Genomic DNA, 25,019 nt, shown 5'->3' on the forward strand with positions numbered 1-25,019 from the left:
AGAACGAGTACATGAGCATCATTCTTTTTGCGTGGCGCTTTAGCTGTGGAAATCTGGAGGATCCCACACTCCTGAAATCTTTCAATGGATGAAGGTGGTGGCAACTAAAGAGAATGCACTAGTGGAGACAATGCACTGTGAAATGTGGCATTATGTGATAGCGTCACCTTGTTCAGAATATGAATTTCCTATAATTCTCAAAAGCGTGCCAAATTATGTTCTATTTTCAAAATCTCTTGCGGGCTGCATCAGAGCAGTCGGGCCGCTGCCTGTAGTTTGGACATCCCGTTGCAGAGCATAATGAATATTACGACATGAAGGGAGATCTAGGGAGATCTTTAACTATTATGGTTTGTGTAGTTCATGTTGATTTTGACAGGTGGTGTTGCTTCTTCTGTTTTAATAATAGTGCATTATGGTAATAATGGCCATTTATGACATGCGATTGCTGATGATCTACTGTTAATGAATTACTGCTCATCTTGCTATACTAGTATGCTGATTTTGTAGCGTTTATATTGTAATATATTGTAAATGATTGTAAGAGTGAATATTTTGTTTCCCTTATCTGTTTGTGTGAGCAGCAGTCTCTGTTGTATTTCATTCTTTTTTTTTTTTTACAATTAAAGTTCCGCTTTATGCACCAAATCATTTTTTTTTTTTCTTTCTGGTTTTTATTAGGATTTTGCACAATAAACTGCATCTGGTATAGGGGTATGTAAACATATCGATTTTCCAATGCATCATAATCTTGATATCAATTCTTAAATCCCAAGATCGATCTTTTACTCTATGCACAAACCTCTTTGTTGCATATTGTAAATGTTTAGAGTTTAAAAGTTTCATGTCAAACAATGTCTTGAAATATTCTCCAGACCAAGCTGCACAGAAATGATAATACAGAATTCAGATTTTTCACTCTTTCACAGACGCTTTTTACAGAAATGCCATTTGTGTTAAATCAATGTAAATACCTGTAAATAGCACTTATGTTATTAAACAATAAACATGTAACAAAAAATAATATATGCAATATATTAACATTTATTGATTAAATACATGGATCTGTTCATTTTTAATAGCTAAAATGTGAGCAAAATGATGAAAAAAGAATAAAATATAATTAGTAACATTTATATTTTCATAATGTATCTAGTTAGAAGGTCCCCTGTATAATTCAGAGAATTAGCTGGGAGAGAGTTTCTTTCATATGTAAGCAAAAGGAACATTAAAAATGAAATCTACCCATATGAATCGATATTGAAACTGGAATCGAATTGAGAGCTTGTGAATTTGAATTGAATCAAATTGGAAAATCTGTATTAATACCCAGCCTTAATCTGGGATGTCATTTAATTGGACGTTTTTTGGCTACTGTGTCTGGGCCGCCTTGTCACAGTAAGGAAATGCTAAGAACATTTTGAACACTTAATGATTATTGATTTTAAAAACGAATCATCCAATTCATCTGTTATCAGCTTTCTTTTCTTTGGCTTTCTATCTTGCTTCTGAATAACCATCTACAGTAAATCGAGCAATTCTGTAATTTGGCAACTAAAAACAGCTCCTAATTGTTTCATGTTTCATTTTAGGAACCAGTGTCTCCAGTGAGATATTTTTCCTTGCTGGAGCCCTGCGTTAATATACATTAAAAAATGCAATTTACGCAAAACATTTATTTGACTCGATACACATTTACTTGAACATTTTTTCATTTCTTTTTGTTCAAAGTCATTTCTATATTTTTCTGAGTTCAAAGTAAAAGAAATGATGAGTTCAGTTTAAGTATAAGTTTGTCATTTTAAGGAAAAGGCACATATTGATGGTTAAATAGAGTAACTGTAAGAACAGTTCTTGAAATGAATGATTATGTTGTGTACACATGTGTATTTAAGTGTTTTAAAACCTTTTACTTTATCGTTACACCGCTTGGCATTTTTCAAATCAATATAGAATTTCTACAATCAATTTTATAGTTTTCCAAAAATGTTTTATTTATTCATTTATTTATTGTTCTTTATATCACAAGTCGTCAGGTAGTTGATGCGTCCAACCTTCTTTTCATAATCACTTTTTCATTTTCTCTCACATTGTTTGCAGATCTTTACTGTCATGCCAGATTGGGTTTTTCCTGGTCTTTGTTTCAATTTGAACTTGAAGTTTTCAGACGTTCTTGAGCTCATGCCTTCATCTCTGCTTTCAAAGAAGGTTGTGATGAGGTCATGGTGAAGCTCAGTCACATGGGGATTTCCATGCACAAGCTTGTATTGTTGTGTGCAGCGGCTTTTGAGTGTCTACCTGTCTTGATCCAGGTGTCTGTTCGCATGTGGAGCACCCGGTGCCCTATTGTGCTTGTGATGAGTAAGCATGCACTAGTGTGCCATCCATTTGTAAGACTAGCATAGAACATGCTTTTCAGGTTGTTTTTATAAAACCTCCCTGTCAGACACATTTTTTCTTTTCCATTTTTTTTTTCCCTTTTCCTTGAGAGGGAAATTGCCATGCTTGTCACCATCAGGCTTTTGTGTCACTCAGTACTCTCTTCAGCAAGGTCAGTTTATTTTGTATGCTGCCTGAAAGTAATAAAAATTCAAGCATTTTCCTGAAAGCTCATGTTCTCACTGATTGGTTCAAGTGGATAAGAGCTCTGAAGAAAACATTGACCTTAGCCCAGGTGAAACCTAAACGCCTTTTTACTGCCATTGTGAGCCTGATAAAAGTGTGTTAAATGGGAATGCATGTATTAATGTGTTAAATCGCTTGTGTGGGAGCATTGAAACGATTAAACATATTGCAAACAATAAACACATTTTACACCTTTACTTGCTAAGTTGATTTTAGTAATAGTAGAGAGATATATGTATCAAGCAGTCAAATATATCAGTCTGTGCATGTAGAAAAACATGAAGGTGTCCAGTTAGGGCTGGGCGATATGGCCAAAATTGTTATCACTATAAGCTTTTTCATATTGTTCGATATCGATATTTATAACTATACACATTTACACATTGCACTTTTTTTTTTATTTCAAAGTTGACGGAAGAAAAGAAGAAAAATAAATTCTAAACAGTCAAAATAGTCTCTACAAAACTGCTCCAAGACGGCCAAAGCAGCGGGGTCTGCAGGATCTTTTATCAATTTTACCGTCTTTTACCGTTTATCAATTGAAAATGAATGTTAGAAGATCATCTGTTTGTTCTGAAACATAGTGACAGCAGTTCAGTATTTGTTGGAATATTTTTACATTAAAACACATTTTTATATTTCTTTAGATTCAGTTTCCCAAGTATGGGGCATAGAAGCCCTTGTGACTGTGGAATGATGCTGAATGTGGGTTCAGGGGTGTCCCGAGAGAAAATGTAAACATTTGTATATTTTCATTAAAGTGAGAGACTAGTCTACCAACTAGTCATTTTAGTCTTTCCTTATCCATTCCAGACATCTAATACATTTTCACAAAATTAGAACAGAAATCGATTTGTTTATTATTAAAGGCTCGTAACATGCTGATTAATAAAGATACATTTAGAAGGGAAAAACGTTTTGGTTTAAAAGGTGCTTTGAAACTATGTTAACTCATGCGGTGCTTCATGTCTACACACATGCAGGGAAAAGAGGCAATGTGTGCGGATCGGGACAGGGCAGAAATTATCCATGTTTGGTGGATAATTTCTAGAGAACAATATTCAAGATTACAGCGCAGAAAGATCCGAGCTGCTGTCCACATCACTGTTGTTCTGTCGCGCTCTTCACTAGACACGGTGAGAGGGTGCAACTGTTGCCATGAAGTCTTGCAGTGCGAATTGAATCAGTCGGTTATCTGATGTAACCTAATTGTTAGTAAGGCAGCTAGCATTAGCAAGTTCATCTGGTCTGACCCTATGTTACCACTGGTGCGTTGTGAGTGAAGCTGAGAGCGTTTTCAATTCATTCCTATGAAAGCCCGAGCGTCATGCTCGCAAGGTGGATCGTAGGATTGGCTGTGTTGCGGAGCATGCTAGGAGAGTCTAGCGCTGTGAGCGCCGGAATTTGTCCTCCCCAGTGGAAACGCAGCCTGAGAAAGCTGAACTGCTTGTGTTTTAGCAACGCGCAATAAATATAGGAAATTCTTCAAGCTTATTGTGAATTTTCTTTAAAGTGATATTGTTTTATCGCCCAGCCCTATGTCCATTGTAAATCCGCTTTGGATTAATCTCCCATGACAGGCCCCATCTCTTTCCTCTTCATCTGTGTGACTGACTGAGAACCAATGGGCGGGGCCAAGGATGCAATGACCGAAAAATAGGGTTTGAACTCAAGAGACTTAGCAGTTTGAATCACTTTCTCAGCAAATCAGCCATCAGTGAACTCACAACTGGGAGTGCAGACATTTCAAAATAACAGTCCCATGTGTATTTAGGGCTTCTTTATAATTAAAAGTCACACTGTATACCACTTTTGTTCTTCTGGTAATTATTGATTAGAATTGGAGTAGCACAATAAACTGCATCTGGGATTTCATTCAATTTGCACTCTTGTAGTCTCTGTGTCTGGGCCATCTAGTCAGAGTAAAGAAAGACTAAGGCAGTATTTTAGAATGATCTGTCTGTCTGTCATCTCATCTATCTGCATAATATACTTTGTTATATCTGTAATGTAGACTGAGGGGCAGTACTAAATAAAAAAATCTTATCTCTTTTATTTGTATAATTTATGAAAGGGGTGTGAACATTTGAGACAAAAGGGAATGCAAACTTATATTCTCATCTATATATACTGTTTATTAAACCTCTGATTAATTGGTTATCAGCTGTCTTTTCTTTGGCTTTCTATGTAGTTTCTGAACAGCAATCTAAATCGAGCAATTATATGATTTGGCGACTTAAAACAGCCATTTTGCTCCTTAATGTTTCAGCTTAGGAGTCAATGGCTCATAAGTCATTTTTTTAGTCAGGAGCCCTGTTATATGTCAAAAGAAAATAATTTTTCAAAAAGAAATGCAGAAAAAAACATTTATTCCTCATGTCATGAGCCCTTTAAATTGAGAGAAGTATACTATACTGGTAGCTGAAAACATCATAAAAACGGCTAAATGTTTTCTGAATGAATGTACATAGGGTGGAGTATGTATAGAACTATTTGAATTACGTGCATTCAAATTTAGCAGAAATCTGTTGAGCTTTTTGCAGATTTTGTGTGGGTGGTGAACCAATAACCGATAAGATGGCTGATATTATTCTGCCTTTTGCTTTGCTTAGTGTTTACATGCTTCCATGTGCAATCAGGCATTCAAACCTATGGCTGATGAATCAATGATGTTACGCTCGTTTTTTCCCCCCATAGCCATTTAATTACACAAAACAATTACTTAACTACACATCTTCTATAATGAACATGTTTTAGTTCAAATCATTGAAATTTAAAAAAAAAAAAAAAAAAAAAAAACTACACACCAGTTTTTCACACATAAATTGTGGTGCTGGACAACATGTCAGGGAATTATCAAATTTACCGGACAAATTGGAAAAAAATCTGGTCATCTTATTTCTGTTTATTTTGCAATGCATCATGGACTATGCATAATATGTGATATAATAATGACACAGAGTCAAATGAACAATAAACGTTTGTTCATTATAGCTGCCTTTCCATAAACAAAATGATAGCAGTGATAGAATTGGCGTCTAGTTAAAAAAAAAAAAAGCATTGGCAACCCATATCTTGTAACATCATAGCCACATATCTTTTCATTCACAAAAGAAATCTTAAAATAACATAAATCATGAGGTTATGTCATCATTTCTCAACTTGGCTGTGACAATTTCTTTTTATTTTGTTACTTTTTTCCTCTGATTTTACACAGCGCAGAAGCGTTTTGCTGCCAAAGTGAAGTCAAATGTGTGTAGTGTTTCTCCACAGCTTGAGTTCAAAGTTTTCCGACAGCTTGCACTCATCATTGGGATGGTGTAACACTGTACACTTGTGGCATCAACTAAAGGAGTTGCTGATGCTCTTATTAATATTCTAACCAGACATTGTGTCTGACAATCTTTCAAGTTGTTGGACATTGGGACTTTTTAATAGTCAGAAACTGGTAATTACCGGCAAACGGAAACCCTGATACACGTGTATTCATGGTGCAAGGAAATGTTTTTAATGCCTTTTAATTTATGGCTACACCACTTGACACAGTTCAAGTCCTGAAGTCAAGTTTTTGTAGAAAATGCTTTAAATGTCTCAATGTATCAAGCCAACATGGACATAAAGATGACATTTCTATCACCTCTGACAAATAAGTTTGTCAAAGACCCCAATGCACGATACAGTCACTGATATGTGCCCTTAGTTCTTAGTTATAAGTTGCAAGAGAGTATTGTTTACTTGCTAATTGATGGCATACTTGGTTCTTGTTTTTTTCCTTATAGATGGGCTATGGACAGCATGGCCCAGGTGGTTATGGTCAGAACCAGAGTGGCTACTATGGACAACAGGGCTCTTCTCCACACGGAGGTCCTCAGCAGTCTCAATATCCTCAGCAGACCCCCACTGGACCAGTCACCCAGCCCCCATACTCTCAGCAACCCGCTGGGCCTCCCCATAGCCAGAGCGGATCCCCTTACGGTCAGCCTCAGGGCCAGCCTCCATACTCCCAGACTCCTCAGACACAGTCAGGCCAGCCTCCTTACCCCCAGTCCCAGGGCCCCTCACAGTCTCAGGGTCCCTCTCAAGGCCAGCAAGGGCCTCAGTCACAGCCTGGATACCCTCAAGCATCTCCCAGTGCAGTGCAGGGTCCCTCAACACAGCAGCAGGGTCCACCGCAGTCACAGCCGCCCAGCTCAGCGCCCCCACAGTCGACCCAGCAGCCTTCAGGACAGGGTCAGCCCTCGCCGTACTCACAGACTCCTCCACTGCAGTCTCAGCAACAGCAGTCACCCTTCCAGCGCTTTCCACCGCCACCACAGGTAAAACTAGCTACTGTTAAGACACAAGATAATATACCAACACAATATTACCTAAATAATATTAATATAAACCTAAATGTGGAGTGTTGTGACTACCTTGTAGTATACTTCGGGTGTCCTCATTGCTGATCGGTCTGCGCACAGTATGCGTGAAGCAAATGTCATCATCTGCACAGTCTGCGGACTGTCTGCGCACGGCCCAGATTTTGTCGACACGATCGACGTTGCATATGCCTTCTGTTGATTGTACTTAAAAGTATGAAAAAGCAGTCATTGTGTGCATGTATCGAATGCATTCGTATTTGCTCACAGCCAAAATAACGGTCAAATTTGCAAGTTGAAAAGCACAGTATACCCGGGCCTTTAGTGTTTGCCTTTAACTTTCTGTTTTGCAGTAATTGAAGGGATGGCTATGTTAGCACGAGTGGAAAATGCGAATGCCACTTTTTTTAGCACTGGTGCTAGTGAACTGAAAAATGAATTGGCATAAATTAAAATGTATTTGTTTTATGTTTATAAGAGTATGGTTAATTGTTTTTGTTAATTATTTAATACTATGCTTATTATTCACTACTACAATTTGCTATCTACAGTTTGATTCTAGGTCATATTTTTAGCGACTTATTTGATGTAATGATATATTACTATATATATATATAAAGATAAATCATGATAATGCAATACTCTTCCCTGCCACAGATATGAATTCCCTTATTTTCCTGCTATGCAATTAAAAATGTACTTTGTAGTAATTTTTTATCCATTATCCAAAAATCTATCAACCATTAACCTAAATAGTCTATTAGAGGGACATTTCTCTGAATCTCAGAACATGCTGAAGTGTTTCTGAATAAAAAGCATTACTGTTTAAACTCGTCCTCTGGAAATCGAGCAACTAGATAAGTAAAACCTAATCTCACCTTAACTTCCTGGTTCAATAGGAAATGTGTGAACACAGTAAATAATTCCATTCATCATACTTTCATTGGGTCTTTAAGAGTCAGGGTTCTTGCCACTATGTCTTCACCATACACGAGAGACAGTAAACGGCTGTCCCGTTCCATTTTGCGCAGCACGCACTGGCGCTACTACTGCCAACTATACAAATAAACGGTTTAGAATGTTCTTGTCAATGAACACGCCCAGTGTAGACAGGGTGTTAGATGAACACCATTCTTACACAAGTGCAGGGTTAGTTGCCCTTTTTGCTTATTTTGTTGTCATCCTATTTATTCCTAAGGAGCTATCTCAAGACTCCTTCAGCTCCCAGTCATCAGCCCCATCTTCCAATCAGCCCATGGTGTCCAGTAAGAGTGGACCAGAAGAGAACATGCAGGGACGACCTTCCAGCCTACCTGTGAGTCCCATCAGTGTTCATAAGCAGATTAACGCTAATATGCTAGCTGTCAAAACCAAGCTGAAGTACATCAGATTGGACAAACTCTCTTGACACGACAATCAATTTGGTTGTGATAACTGTTTCTTGGTGTAGTGCGTTTATGTGCGCTGCTATTTATGCAAGTGCTGTGGTAAATAAACACTTTTTATTTTTAGTTAATCCGCCAAATCTAGCTAATGATTTTGTGCGAATCTTGGCCATAAACACTTTTCCATTCACCACTTTTTGTGGTATCATGACATTTGTTTGTGTTTTACATCCGTATAGGGTAGTAATTGGCTGGAGAATGCTGGTCCTAGCCAATGCTGTATGAAGATGTAAAACGTGTAAGGGTTTAGCTAGAATCTGAATATCAATTTCAGACATCTGGTCTAAAATCTTGTTCTGTTTTGAGAGAGGTGGAGAGTTAGGATAAGTGGAGGTTAAGATTAGTTTTAGCTCCAGACAGCACGCCTACAGACAGTCTGATGCATTTTGTACACAGAATGGCAAGAGTGGGTGAAAATCACTAGTTCAAGTCTTATTGTTTAGTTTTACGCAACTTCTGGGAGTCATATTGCAAAATTTGCTTTACGACGTTTGTTTTATGATACCAGGCTGCTACAAAGTGCATTTGAAAAGAAGAACTAGAGCCTGGTAAAGTTTGACAATTTTAAAGATATTCAAGAGTTTTACTGAGGTGCCACAATCTATTCCACTTTATGCTGATCAAAATAGAAGATGCTTAAAGAAACTTTGTAGTAGGGCTGCGAGTATCACCGTGACAACTGCCCCATCGTAGTGGTGATGTGCCACAGGCAGTGATGTGCACTTAAACTTATAAACATGTAAGACCTGGCGAAACCTGAAATAAATGACTGAACAAATTGCACATAATGAGTATAGTGAAGTATTAGATCCTTAGTTACTATGTTTCTGCTAGATTCTTCATGCTAGAGACATATTCATTTTCAGGTTTATAGAGACTTTAGGATTTTGCGCTACATTGCACATAGTTACGACAATGGCTTTTTCACGCGACTTTCGATGCATGCTACTTAAAGTTCAGCTGTGCATTCGCTTCTATTAGTTGTAATATTTTATTTGTGTTTGTTAATATAGCTCAGGGGTCGGGAATCTTTCATTAAGGAGCCAATGTTTTATTTTTGGTTGATGCATTTTTTCGAAAGAGCCATACCACAAACAAATAATTTACTATTTTATTGAAACACAAAAAACTTGAACAAAAGACATTTCTAAATTCAAATTGCACTTTAAATGAAACGAAAAATCAATACAAATAACGAAGTGATAAAAAAATCTATTTAACCTCCACAAATCCAAACATTTACCGTCTCCAACGGCTCCATTTACCATCACGTAAGTATCAGTATGCAGAAACTGGTGAAAATTACTAGCATACAACTTAAGAACTAAAGACAATTATAAATGTAAAGATTATTATAATAATCATCATAATAAAAATTATGTTCCCAAAAAATGTGTTCTTTTCAAATGTGTTTATTGCGTTTTGGTCATATTTATGCTCCCTAAAGAAAAAACTAGAACTCAATTTTAGGTTCAAGGTGAAGGTGTCTTGTATTACCTTATGATTTAATCACTTTCATCTTTATTTATTTAATACAGATATACCTGTATATATAACTGAACCTGTAGAGTTGTGTTCACTATGTGTAAGAGTGAACTAAACTCACAGCATCTCACGAGATGATCGGAGATTATTTGCAGCATTCTCATAGACTACATTATTCTAGAAACAGTTTTCAGTTGAATAAAACAGAGAAAAAGGAGTGATAACTCTTTACATGCACTTGTTTCACGAGACAGGGTCCCGCTGCACACCTCTGAACAGTGAATCAGACACGAGTATTGACGGCTTTTCTTTTGTCTGTTCTTAAAAATATAATAAAGTGTTTCTTCAAACACATCAGCATTTCTTGTCATGTGTCACTCTGAGACTCCTTTTGCAGGTAGATGAGCAAAATTACTCGTGCATGAAATGCATTTTGAGATGAGCTCGCAAACTGGATTGAGTCTATATCACACCGTTTGCACATAAAAAATAACAAACGTTCATAAAATCACTTGTAGAAATGCTCTTAACAGCTAAGATCAATAGTTTTTGGGAAACGAGGCCCAGAACTCAATGAATGTTTGTGTGTTGGAGAAGCGCTTTCGGCTTTTCTTACGTCTGTTCTTCAAAATATAATCACGTTTTGTCAAACGTGTGTCTTTGTGTCTAATGTCTTGTTATATAACACTCCAAGAAGTCTTACAGGTCGCCTTCCACAGTGGCTGGTACATCAGCAAAATATTCTGCATGAAAAATCTGCATTCGGCGGGTGTTCATTTCAAACTTTGTTCACCAGAAGTAGGCTGTAAGATTCGGGAGAAAGAAAATCAAAACAGTGTCATTGACTTCAAGCTTTGCAATCGCACCCACACTTTCTGTTGGAAAAGTATCACAAGAAAGTTTTAAACGTTCATGTGTTGGTGAATGGTGAGAGACCCGGCGAGCCACTTGATTTTTAACAAAGAGCCACTTGTGGCTCACGAGCCACAGGTTCCCGACCCCTGATATAGCGGATTAATCTCATATATATATATATATATATATATATATATATATATATATATATATATATATATATATATATATATATATATATATTAGGATGCATTTGAAAAAAGCTGATGTTGGTTGGTGCTTAACCACCATGGTAGTTCTTTTATGACATGTTGGTAATGTTGGATATTTTTGCATTTTGTTTCTTGACGCTAGTGGTGTAGAAATTACATACTTCAACTTTACATTAACATTTATGCATTTGGCAGACGCTTTTATCCAAAGTGACTTACAGTGCACTTATTACAGGGACAATCCCCCCGGAGCAACCTGGAGTTAAATGCCTTGCTCAAGGACACAATGGTGGTGGCTTTGGGGGAATCAATCCGACAACCTTCTGCTTACCAGTTCTGTGCTTTAGGCCACCACCACTAATTTACTCTCCACTAAAAATGTCATTTTATTTAAATTAAACACTGAGACTGTATGCAAGGCAATCTCTTCCTGTCGAAGTGGTCAGCTCTCATCAGATTAGGCTATTATTGTGGACCAGGCTTCAAATCAAAAGTCTGGCTATGTGAGACTGAAGAAAGGTCTGAAAAAAAGGTTTTAACAACTGTCGCTAAGAAGAAAAAAAGCTTTATCAGATAGGCCAAATAATGAGAATTTAAGAAAGAATGGAAGAAATATAGGTGTCAAATAGAAAGTAGGTAAATAACTAGAGATAGAAGAGTAGATGAGGGCTGAAGAAGGTAAAAGTGGGATGAGTGAGGAAACCGCAAAACCATGAAGTCTGTGCCAGTGGGGGATGCCCTCAGGATGTGATTTCCTCTTAGTTCTTTTTTTTATTTATATATTTCTGACTTACGTAGCCAATGACTGAGATTGACCGAGATTTTATTCATCCCGAGGAGTCCCCAGGGCTAGCTGTGAGAGAGGCAATAATCTAGCCCTCGATTGACCTACTGCCACATCTCTTTCATGATATGTTCTCACGGTAGATTAGCCCCTACTGCTTGCCTTAACCTGTCCGTTATGAAAGGTAAAACACCTCCAAATCACTACTTGACCTTCACGTGAGTCATCCAACTATGTAACAAACAGAAGCTGCTATGAGTCTAAAGGTTTCACCACACTGAGAAACAGTATTTGAAAACATAAATCACACAAGTGGACATAAAATCACAGCATTTATTTGTTTCAGGGTCAACATTTAAGAAGGGAGGAAGAACAAACTAACCAACTAGTCGATTAATAATGTTTTTTTCTTTATTGTATTAATTTACCCTTAATGTTTTTGAAGTTTGTAGATGTTTCGTCACATCAGTGTCTCAACATCATCAGTGAATAAAAAAAAAAAATAGTTTTAACAACTGGACGTCTTTGTGCTGTTCCATTCTCCATCCAGCTGTTTTTGACCACTAGAATGGTTGTTAAAAGAGATCTGATCGATGTATAAACGAATATTTAAAGGACTGACAACAAATATGCTGGGTTAAATACAGGTCACGCATTACCTGTCTTTCGGAGCATGCGTACAATGATGAGGGCAATTTTGGCTCAATTTACATGTATACTTGCTGGACGAAACTGAGCTGTGATCGTTTAATCTAGGACTTTTTCAGTTGGACTGAAGCATTTACATTATATTTTCAAAAGACAAATTGGTTTTAGTCCGACTGAAATCAAAATTAAAGTTTATGTACTGTATATAGTGTGTCTACCTGCTGGAATAATCCATACAAGACTTATCTTTATGAGGAGTTTTAATTCGTTGGCTGTTGAGGACAGACTTCATGAACAATAACATGGAAAAAAGCTGCCAGCTACTGACAATTCAGTGAGTGAATAGGAACCAGCCTGACTGGTTCACCTAGTTTCCCGATAATTGTTGCTTCACACCACAACGAACAAACACGTCTAGAAACTGCAAACCTTTTGTACGCTAGATGAACCGCTTGCTCTCATGTGTGAGGTTTTCTTCACCAAAGAATATTTACACCGTTCCAGTCGATTTGATCCGTTAGAGGTTGTGATTAGCAAAAGGCAGCAGTTTGTTAAGCATAAACGAGTTAAGCCTAATTTGAGTGCTTTTGTTAAAATAATCATGATTTTGCTTCAGCAAATTTTTTACATTAAGGATTACTGCCAATAGTTAGCACAATAATTGAAAGCCAGTTATTGAAATAACAGCAAATATCATCAGATTTGAAATAAGAGTATGTTAAAGTGCTCTCGAGGGTAAACTTGACCTTTTAAAATACACAAACTGTCCTCATATCAAGTCTTAACCACTTTTTGTTCTAACTGGCTGTTATGATGAGCAACAAGACATTTTATTGGTCACTTGGTTTCACTCCTGTGGCATTACGCTGGGAAGCTCTGCATGCAGTGAAATTTCATTGGTCGTTTTCACACAGCTGTACATTAAACTTAACTGTTCTGATTGTCTATCAAGTTGCATTTTTGCTACCAGTGCACAGACAAAATGCTTTCTGCTGGAAGATTGCTGAGATGCTGTTCCATCTTGGGCTCGGTCGAGCGCTCAGCTTTCAAAAGATACTTTCTTGACCGCTAGCCCATAGGGATGCAATTGATGCATGCACACTACGATTGCTGTGTGATTCAATGGCAGGCGCATGTGCTGCCAACACACAAAGTCACAGGGGATGGACTGTCTTGGTGTCAAGAAAAACTAGGCTGCGCAAGGACAGTCTGCTCATATGAAATTTGCATCAAGCACACTTTGTGCAAGACAAACCGGCACACGGAAAATCTAAGTATGCTTTGGTGCAGGGGGCCTGGGTAGCTTAGCGAGTAAAGACGCGGACTACCACCCCTGGAGTCGTGAGTTAGAATCCAGGGCGTGCTGAGTGACTCCAGCCTGTTCTCCTAAGCAACCAAATAGTTTTTTGTCCCCCCTGTGCTAATGAGGGTTGAGTCACATGGGGTAACCTCCTCGTGGTCGCTATAATTTGGTTTGTCTTGGTGGGGCGTGTGGTAAGTTGTGCGTGGATGCCGTGGAGAATAGCGTGATTCATCCTCTGCCACCCAGATTGAGGCCAGTCACTACACCACCATGAGGACTTAATTGGGAATTCCAAATTAGAGAGAAAAAAAAAGGATACTTTGGCACTCAGATGGTACGCTCATTGACTGCCCGTTCAAGATACCATTAAAGATGTTTGAAAGAAATTCAAAGTTTTGTTTGAGTTAATAAACTAGATATCCACAAGCAGAACTGTAAATTACACTCACTGAGCACTTTATTAGGAACACCTGTAAACCTACTTATTCATGCGATTTATCTAACCAGCCAATCGTGTGACAGCAGTGAAATGCATAAAATCATGCAGAAATGGGTCAGGAGCATCAGTTAATATTCACATCAACAATCACAATGTGGAAAAATTGTGATCTCAGTGATTTGAAGGTTGGTGCTAGACAGGCTGGTTTGAGTATTTCTGTAACTGTTGACCTTCTGGGATTTTCACGCACGACAGTCTCTAGAATTTACTCAGAATGGTGCCAAAAACATCCAGTGATGGAAATGTCTTGTTGATGAGAGAGGACAACAGAGAACGGTCAGACTGGTTCGAGCTGACGGAAAGTCTACTGTAACTCAGATAACCGCTCTGTACAATTGTGGTTAGAAGAAGATCATCTCAGAATGCACAACACGTCGAACCAAGAGGCGGATTGTCAGGCATTTTATTAGGACCATAGTGTTCCTAATAAAGTGCTCAGTGAGTGTATATTGTGTTTTTGTTATGTCTGTGAAATAGTCTGCATTTATTATCTGCATTGTACTGTACTTAGAAAACACAGAAATAGCAGAAAAACTCAGTCAATACAAACTCTTAATTGCTCATTTTATATATCAGATGACTCTTCCTGTCTAAGTGGGCAGTTCTTGAACAAAATAAGTTGCAATAAGCCCCAGGTTCCAGGCCTTAAGGTGTATGTTTTGCGTGGTTAGGACATGATGTCAGCCATAATTCACTTATTTACATTTTTGTGGGCTATGACCAGGCATGATTGTAGCTCTGTATCATGTTATGACTATCTTAGGCGACAAATTTACCAATTAATTTTCAATAAAATCGCTAATGAAAATAATCAATAAATAATTATCCAATTTTATTATCATTACATTTACATTTACGTTTATGCATTTGGCAGACGCTTTTATCCAAAGCAGTATTACAGTGCACTTATTATAGGGACAATCCCCCGGAGCAACCTGGAGTTAAGTTTTTTGCTCAAGGACACAATGATGGTGGCTGTGGGGATGGAACCACCAACCTTCTGATTACCAGTTTACCAGTTATGTGCATTAGACAACTACACCACCACCACTCCATCACTCATTAGTCGGATATGTGAGCTGTGCTTGGAGATACTGCAGTGACGTCACTTTACAATAGTGGATAAATGAGTTTGCATGCTTTAACTCATTTAAAATATGGCTGAGATGATTTGAAATAAAAAAAAAAAAATAAAAGTTGTCCAAAGCACAGAAGCACTTTGTTAAACGCTGCCAAGAAAATCACAAGCGTATAGTTTAGTGTGGGCTGGTTGCCACATCAGTTGCATTGACAAAGTGTTGTGCTGTTTATTGCACTTGAGAGTTTTTCCTGTATAAATGTTATGATTTCATAGTAATACGCATATTTGTCTTGCGAGTAATGTGTGCATCCAAATTAATCAAACCGATCGCAACAAAGAAAGTTACCTCGATCATTTTAATTAAATTATGCCATTTGATTAACATTTGTTTGCTGGACATCAAATTTAGATTTAAATGTAACTAATTCAAATCCTTCATGTAATACAAGAAATATTTTTATAAGAATAGCAATTGTTCAGTAAGTCTTTTATTTATAAAGACATTGAAGTAGAGTTGGGGTACTCTAGTTCGGACACTTTAATGGACTTGGATTTTTACTCTGACTTGACTCGGACTCGAGCCCCTCGGGCTTGGGATTTTTTCCCAATGGCATTTGTGATGCAATATAAAAAACAAACAAAAAAAATATTTTCCCCAGACATGTCCTCTTTTTCAGACCTGAAAAAAGCATACGGCCGTGGTTTCAAAATTGCCTTTAAATGTCCTGGATTTGGCTTTGTCTTCAAATTGATGTGCTTTCTACAGTTAGTAGTACTTTCATACATTCTGTGTATTTGATACTGCACATCGGTTTTCATGCGTATGTGTCCTTATATGTGATTATTCTGGCTGAGAGCAGCAGCGCGCACTCTTTCAAAGTACTTTTATAGCTCTCTCGCCCGCGCGCCGAGCTGTACGTGTGTGCAGGAAGGAGATCGCCATTCACCAGATGTGCTCTGCCGCTCTCATCCAGAAATAACAATAATGTAAGTACACTTTAAAAAGTACGTTCCCCAACACTGCAAATTATTTAATAGAACACGTTTTATCAGACTTACGCTTGCTACACAGTCATTTCTAACTGAAAATGTTGACTAGTTCCCAGAAATCGGTTTTATTTTTTCCAAATCATGTTTTCCTTTTTGTTATTATTTTACAGAACTCATGTTTTATTTATATTTCATCATCAAAATGTTGTCTCATTCTTAACCTTTAACAAGGGAAAATCTAACTTTTCAACATGCCATTGCATTCGTTTTGCTAAACTTTAATTCAACAGCAGTCTTGCTTCTGATATATTGCTTAATAATAATAATAATTATTATTAGTACAGTGAATATTACATTTTAATATACAGTTTTAAAATATGTCTGTCACAATTTCCTCAATATCAGGGCTCTAGCTTATATTTTAAACATGCTTTTATTATGAAGTGTATTTTGCCTGAAGCTTCACTGTTCAGATAAACAGTTTGCGACAACTAATTTTAAGTCACGTCTGATACTGATACACTGGCATTTGAGTCTGAAGTGTATTTTGTGTTTTAGATTACTGGTGTTTGTGTATGTGGCCATTTTGAAATGCTATGTTTCTTTCTGTGAAGCTCTTTGGTCAACTCTGTTAAGTTTAGTTGAGATTAAATGCTGTGATTTAATTATATGAATATATAGTTTACATGTGCTGCGTAGTTCACTGTAGATTAGCGCTCTGCTCTGTCATCTGATACAACATGTTGTGAATTCTCAATATTTGTGAGTGGCCGGATTTATACATTGATTCAAGTTGCGCGTCTCCTCTACACTAAGATTGCAGCCTTCAGCAATTTAATAAATCACACTAGGACATGTCACTATTATAATTAGATTAATTGTCCATTTCAGTGTAAAGAGTAACAGCACACGTTCAAAATTACCATTTGAAAGCAGTTGTGTGTCAGTCATACTCCACGCTGGTACTGGATTGAGTCAGTGCTCAGTACTACCGGTACTGCAGAAACACTGGCAGTTACCAGTTATATCTTTTTTTATTTTAGTATCGACTTGGTACCAAAGTACTGGACTAATTTATTCATTGTCTTGCTACGGAGCCCCTGAGTGGACAGGGTGGGTATTTTTTTCTGAAATAGTTTTGTGTGTCCTCGCAATAAATTTACCATGGTTTTACTAAAATAGCCATATTTTAACCTTTTTATACTCATAGTAAAACCATCATAATAATACTACTACTTAATTACTTAACTTACATTTCATAGTAAATACAATTGTACTAGGTACAATGTTACTATAGATAAAACATGTTTTCTGCCAAACACTTTGGTTATTACAGTCTACAATATTGGGAGCACAAGTTTACATTTGTTAATAGTAAATGGTATTTATATATTTTTGTTAATGTTATATAATAAAAATAAAATGTTAGTTCATAGAGTATTAACTAATGTGTTGGTATATGTTGAAATTAACATCCAAGATTAATAAATGCTGTAAAAGTATTGCTCATTGTTAGTTCATGTTAACTAATGTTGTTTTATAATGTTAACAAATAGAACCTTATTGTAAAGTGTTACCACAATATTAAAACATAATGAAACTATGGTTTTTGTTTTCCTGAATTAACACTATGGCTTCAATTCAAACATCATGGTAAAAATATGGTTACTGTAGTAAATACTTGGTCAAGAAAAAAATTGATGCCCTGTTGCTGCTTCCAAACTGTGGAATTTTGTTTTTGAAACTAAACACAATTTAGTTACTTTAGAATTTCACAGGTTTTTATACACAGCGTACAATCATTTATATTTGTAATAAATACATTTTAATCTTTTATCAAAATGATTAATTGCAGGCATTAAATAAACTTTAGACATTTAAAGTTGTAACATCATGTCTGACGTGCAAACTATCAAACAAATGTTAGGTAGCGTGTTGAAATTTGCCTCAAAGATTTGAATGTCATGTAACGGGATCATTTACTAAACCAGTAATTCAAATATGAATTGCGATTTGTTGTTTTTATGCAAAATAATGTTGTCATACTATTTAAAAGGTTTGGTAAATTTATACCTTTTTTTGTACTGGAATCCCGCACAACCCGCGTTCACTGTGCCCTATATAACCTGGACCCTTGATGCTAGTGTATAGAGACTTGTGCTGTAAATAAATGTATAGCCACATTTTATAATCTGCTATTATGTTGACAACAAAAATAATTGGACTTGTGTTTTTTTGTTGTTGGCATACTTCAAGCTTCAGGCAGCTTTTCCATGAATGCCCACCATGAGCCAGAATTTGCTTTACTTAATACCCATTTGGCATGTTCCTCCGTAGACGCGCTCTGGTTTACTGTAATGTCTGTCATATGCATGCCGATACATGCCAAGATGGAGAAAACCTGGACCCGATTGGATTGAGAGAAGTGTCGGAATCCAAAAAACTGATTCCCCAGATTGCAGACTGCACAAGCAGAAAGACTGGGCATCTTTTGATGTGATCCTGATTAATTAGTTTTGAATTATGTTTTTCTTTTTTCATTTCCTAAATTAATCTCAACGCAATGTGGTTCATATCAGTCGAGGATCAAATCAAATCCTCCTCCATTTGGTTGATGATAATAGTGTTAATGGCCTCATACTAGTGAGATATATCTGGCACTGGGAGATTTCCATTAGCCTGGGATTTCAATGTGGGACGCCCTGGAAGTGATATATCCTCTGTGTGTGTGTGTGAGAACATGAACGCTCCTTCCAGTCTTTCTTAATCTCCTTCAGTTCTTTTCCAACAGGCTTTTGTGCCCCTTCCTCAAAGTGCTGCTAATCCGAGGCAGTATCCGCCTCCCCTCTGTACTTCTGAACACCGCTATGACTTCAGGGGTCGCCGTTCTGTCACACTCGCCCTCTCGTTCCTTTATATCTCTCTTGCAAGCTCTTTCTGTTTTCAAGTCCTTATCCTCTGTGTCCTGTATTTCATTTGAATCGTCACTTTAACTTTTTTGCTCCATCTGGTTCTGTTATGCATACTAAGTGAACACGCTCGGGCCTGAAGGGGAAGGTCACATGTTGGTCACACGCTCGTGTTTATTTTTTCTCTCTCTCTTCCTCTTAGAGGAAAGGTTTCATATGGAGCGGTTTAAAGGAATAGTTCAGCACATTATGAAAATTCTGTTTTTTTCATCCTCGTGTTGTTTCAAATCTATTGTCTTGCTTGCTTTTGTGGACAAAAGGACAAATAAGCACCATTTCAAGTTTTCTGAAGGTATACAATGGCTTTCACTGATAATCTTCCCCTTCCCTTTATCTGTTATTTGCGCTGCGGCATATTGAAATTTGCCGCAATTCAATCGTTCATGGCACACATGATCCAGTGGTGTTTGGCGTCGACGGCATACCTTTTTTCGATATGTCAGCATGCCATTTTTGTTCTTTATTGTGAAGTTTGGAGCTCGACGGCCTCAAGCCTTAGGTATACTTACATTTTGATGTGAACGCTCAGCATCTGTGTACAGTCGAACGCGAGCACTACATATAACTGTGCTTGCATACACAGGCGGTTGCTGCATGCCTGCTATGACTGCTATGAGTCACTGGACTATTTAGTGACAACAACGGCTAAAAATGTAAGTTTACCACCTTGTGGACCCATTCATTAGTGCAAATAACTCCAGGCACATACTATGTGTCCAAAGACGCGTGGTTAGAAAAATCAGGCTGCCCGTGTTCAGTGCTCGAGCACTCTGGTGTTGACGAGATTTATACTTTGTATACTTTGGCTGAAGTCCTCAATTATTTTCAAAACACCTCATTTTGTGTTCCACAGAAGAAAAGTTATACAGGTTTGAAATGACAATGGTGTGTAAATTATGACACAATTGTATTTTTTTTTTAAAGAGATTGTGACTTCGAAAATGTGATGAATACAGAGAGATGGCGATACGAGGTTGAAAGAGGACTAATATTGAGTTAAAGCAGGGCGTTGGGATGGAACTGTGCAGGAAAGTCAGGAAGGAAATGGAAAGAGGAAAAGTGTGTTGGAAAGAAAGAGAATGAGTTCGAGCAGTTTTCACACAGGAAACCCAGTGGCTTATATCATTTCAAGACCACCCGCATGTTTCCCGAGCACTCCCACCCCGACAGACCACTCAGTGCCAAATGCTCCAATACTGTCAGATGTCTGCCGCTCTTTCCATTAGTCTTTCCTCTTTCTCTGCTTCCTATTCACTTAGTTTCCCATCTAACAGTTTTGTCTTTCACATGTACTCTTGAGCTGTCTGGTTGCAAAGAGAACATTATTTATCCCTTTCCAAAGCATTATTTTCAACCTCTTTAAACGAGAATCTGTCTTATCCAGAACTGGCTCTATTTAAAAAAAATGCTCATTGATTTTCATTACAGTTTACGGTTCTTGAATGAGCATTTTCCTGCTTATACGGACAGAACACCCTGCTAATATACTCTGACAGTGTTTTCTGCAGTACCATACAGCAGCACTGTAACACTGCTATTGAGTCAGCAACGCAAAACAAACCAGTGTAGTCCGATTCCCAAACAAACTACTCTTGTGAGTTTGTACATTCGAATCTCTAAATGCAAACACTCAGCACTACCTCCCGAACAAATGACTCATATTCACAGTTATTTTTAGTTTTATTATTTGTTTATTTTTATTAAGTGAATCTAACTAAACCGCACATCATTTATTTCAAAATGTCCAACTCCAAATAACGCAAGAACGGTTACTGTGTTATGTGTACTTAAATGTGTTTTGATGTAATGTCTGGTATTTTATTAAAACATATTTTAATATATTTACATCATATACAGTGGCAAGAAAAAGTATGGGGCTGCTTAGGGACCTGTACGCTTGCCATCATTGAGGGAAAATTTAATTCCAAAGTATATAAAGACATCCTACAGGATAATGTCAGGGTTGCTGTGTGCCAGCTGAAGCTCTGTAGAAGTTGGGTGATGCAGCAGGACAATGACCCTAAACATTGAAGTAAATCCACTACAGAATGATTTCAGAAAAAGAAAATCTATCTTTTGGAGTGGTCCAGTCGGAGCTCAGACCTTAACCCAATAGAGATGCTGTGGAATGACCTCAAGAGAGCCATTCAGACCAGACATCCTAAAGGAAGAATGGTCAAATTTCCTTCTGGACATCGTGCAGGTCTAATCCAAAGTAGGATCGAGCAGTAATGAAATCAAAGGGTTCACTTCCTTTTTCACAGCACTGTGAATGTTTAATGGGATGAGTTCAATAAAGACATGTAATACACATTGTCAAAAGAACATTGTGTTTGTATACTTGTGACTTTCATGAAGATGGGATCACTTTTTATGGCCAATTAATGCAGAAAGCAAGCTATTTCCAGAGGGTTCACATACTTTTTCACTGCATGTTTATATAAGAGCTGTCAAAATTAACGCAATAACTCCTACAATTATTTTTAAAATGTTTAATGTGTTTTTTCTTTAATGTTATTAATGCATTTACCAATTTGACCATTACAGTTGAAGTCAGAAGTTTACATGCACTATGTTGAAGTCATTAAAACCCATTTTTTCAAACTATAGTTTTGCAAGTCATTTAGGACACCTACATTGTTCTTTACATAGCTCATTTTTCCAACAATTGTTGACGAAACGATTGTTTCACTTTGAAACTGAATTGGTGTAAGAACATGCATACAAATGTGCTCGTAACCATCGCAAGTTCTGGAGTCACACTTGCATTCCATACACACGTGGAACAATAATGTAGACGATTCGTTCCTCCATCCCACAACCTCATACCAACACTCAGTGGGTGTTGCCCTTTTAGCATAACTCACTTTTTCTTCAGAAAATTCAATTGTATCTAGTATTATTTGAAGTGTATCCTTCAAATACAGTCTTTTAGTATCACACCATAGTTTTACTCTAAATTGAGTGTTTTTCCATCTCTGTCTAATGAGAGAAGCGTTAGTGAAGGCAGTGGTTCAGTGCAGCTCTCGGCCATGTTTCCTGTTGCTATTCTGGGTCTTCCTGTGTTCGTGTATCTTATTCAGGTTCAGGGGCCGTCACTCTTACTCATTCGCTCTCTTTTGCACTCCCACACTCTTGTTTTTCCCTCGTCCTGTGCATTAGCTTAATTATCGGAATTGAGATGCGTTGCAGAATTAGTTAGCGACTTGAACATTTTTCACCTTTGAGTCAGATTTTTAAAAGGATTCATGCATCAAACGTGCATCTCTCCTTTTTTTGTCTTTAAGTGTTCTGTTCCTCTGTTTGTCCTTCCCTACGTTTTCTGTCTCTCGCTCTCTTGCTCTCTCGTTCACACACCAACTCTCAGTCCTCCAGCGTCTCTCTCTCTCTCTCTCACTGTGCGCGGCTGACGGCAGCACAAAGGCTGTCTCACTGCAGCACTCTCTCTCTGCTGCCTCTCCTTTTCTTCCTTGTTCTGTTTTCTTCCTCCTTTTCCTCTTCCACACTTCTATGATTTGTAGTTGTTTTGTGTTTTTGTTCAGTGTCTTGTTCTAGGGAATCAAGAACCTGTTTTTATTACTGGAACCAGATGATTTTCATGACGTTTGGTTCATTTAACGGTTCTTAAGCGCCTGTATTCTTCCGCCAAAAGGGGCATAACATCGTACTAAAATACAAAAATCATAATTGCCAGATTATTTCCCTTGACATTGTAATGCTGATTGTTCATTTAGTTCAATATTAATTCATTCAGTATTTTTGGTGGGTTAACTGCATATTATATTCTTTGTTGGCTACACATTATAAAAAAAGCTGTGAACTGCTTTAATTTCTTTATTGCTTTTATACACGAGTGCCTAAATCATTTGTATACAAAATCAAGTGCTTAAATTTCACATAGGCTTCATAACAACTGTTATTCAAATTGAAATAAATGAGTCATGTCCACACTAGAACGTTTTTGTTTAAAAACACTGAGTGTTCTACATTTACGTTTCTCATCCACACTGGAACAATGTTTTCTTGGAGTGATAAACGCTATCCATTACTGCATACTTTGGATATAGAGGCTGTTAGGAATCTCAAATGAAAACAGATTAGTGTGAATGTTGCCTTAGTTTTTAGAATGTATTATATATTATATAATTATTATTACAGTGAATATTACATTACTATACTGTAGTTATATATTTTTGTCTTTTTTTCCCCCCCTCATTCACGTGTCCATTTAAGTGGAGCTTTTATTTTGGCAGGAAACTGAGTAAAGCCCTTTCAGTGTCAGACTGTATTTGATAGAAGTTTCCCACCTCCAGATAAGCAGTTTGCAACATGACCCAGTTTGATAATTAAACCACAGAAGGCTGTGATTTAATAAATAAATATGTAGTCTGTATGTGCTGTGCTCTTCAAAGTGAATGAACACTCTGCTCGCTATCATCTACTAAACATGAACAGAGTATGTGATGCTCGTGGTGTGGAGTGGCTGGCATCACACTTATTTTGAAGACCGAGCACATGCAGATTATATATTATGTATTTAATAAGATCGCAGCCTTTTGCGGTTTAACAATCACATGAAGACTTATAAGCAATTTTCATTGTGATTAATTGTACATTCACGCCAGGGATGTGCTACGGTGGTCGACTAGTCGTCCAACCACTGACTAGTCGATAAGTGTTGTCGACTACTAACATTTAATATTTGTAGTGGTGGTGGTTTTAATGGGAGACACAATTCTCAAATTAATTCATAGACGCAGCTTCTTGGAGCGCTGGTCGATGTTGTGAACTACATGTGTACATGCAATTATTATCTTTCAGTTTTTCACTCATTCTTTATCGGAGCCTTTCTTATCTACTACTTTTCTTTGATCGTTTTCTGCAATGAGATGTTATAGTTATTTAGCCTTTTTATTTGTTGAATATCTGTTAGTTACCATGTTGAAGTGCTGTGCTTGGCATCCATATATTCCTCTGAAACACGTCTGCTCGGGGTCACGTGACCATAACTGAGTCTATATTATACACTATTGTCCTTCACACGACTAGTCGATTAGTTGTTCAAACCACCGACTGACAAGTCAATTATGAAAATTGGTAGTTTTACATATCCTAATTCAAGCATTCACTTTTATCCCAAATTTGTCAAATGTCATGACATTCCAGGTTTTTATTATTAATAAAATGTTTATGACTGGATTTTTCGATTCCGTCCATGTTTTTCGCATTGTGGATATAATAGGGCACTACTAATTACGTTTTTTGTCTAAGCAAGCAGTAACTTTCTAAATGCTTTGTTTTTGGTCCAGGTAAATGCCATTCTAGTGTGAATGAGCGACTTAACATAGCAAAATGAATGTTTTTTTGAAGCAAGAATATATTCGAGTGGACGTGGTCTTATACACAAATTAAGACATGACTATACTAGAATGCTCCAATTATGATCACTGAAGCTTTCTTTGTACGTTTATACAGTTCACGCGAATGCTGAACCTCTGCTAAAAAAATGTAAACGGAGGAAGTTGACGCAAAAGGACTAGCCCTTAATGGGATGCTTTAATTTACACTTCGTTATTAGTTAATTGTGGCGGTTGGAAACGCGATTATGTATTAGATTAACTGTGTAGCCTGCTAAGGCCACGTCCACACTAACCCTTTTAGTTTGAAAACTCTTTTCTTTTTCTTTTTGTTTTCAATTTTCAAACGTCATTCATTTTCTAAAATATGCAGTTATGGAGAGCGTTTTTCTCTTGCATTTTCCACCT

The 25,019-nt window shown here is 37.3% G+C and overlaps 1 protein-coding gene across 4 annotated transcripts in view; it reads left to right on the forward strand.

Annotated features, from left to right (window-relative positions):
* The window catches only part of LOC127619953 (AT-rich interactive domain-containing protein 1A-like), a 91,079-nt gene that overhangs the window by 35,659 nt on the left and 30,401 nt on the right, over positions 1 to 25,019 (forward strand). For 3 of the 4 annotated variants that reach the window (XM_052092992.1, XM_052092993.1, XM_052092995.1), the window contains 2 exons: positions 6,405 to 6,941; positions 8,182 to 8,298. In XM_052092992.1, coding sequence (XP_051948952.1) covers positions 6,405 to 6,941; positions 8,182 to 8,298 — 654 coding nt within the window. The remainder of the gene's footprint in view (positions 1 to 6,404; positions 6,942 to 8,181; positions 8,299 to 25,019) is intronic. The other variant, XM_052092994.1, reaches the window with a different exon arrangement.

Source organism: Xyrauchen texanus, chromosome 26 (genome assembly GCF_025860055.1).
Source record: "Xyrauchen texanus isolate HMW12.3.18 chromosome 26, RBS_HiC_50CHRs, whole genome shotgun sequence".
Taxonomy (NCBI): domain Eukaryota; kingdom Metazoa; phylum Chordata; class Actinopteri; order Cypriniformes; family Catostomidae; genus Xyrauchen; species Xyrauchen texanus.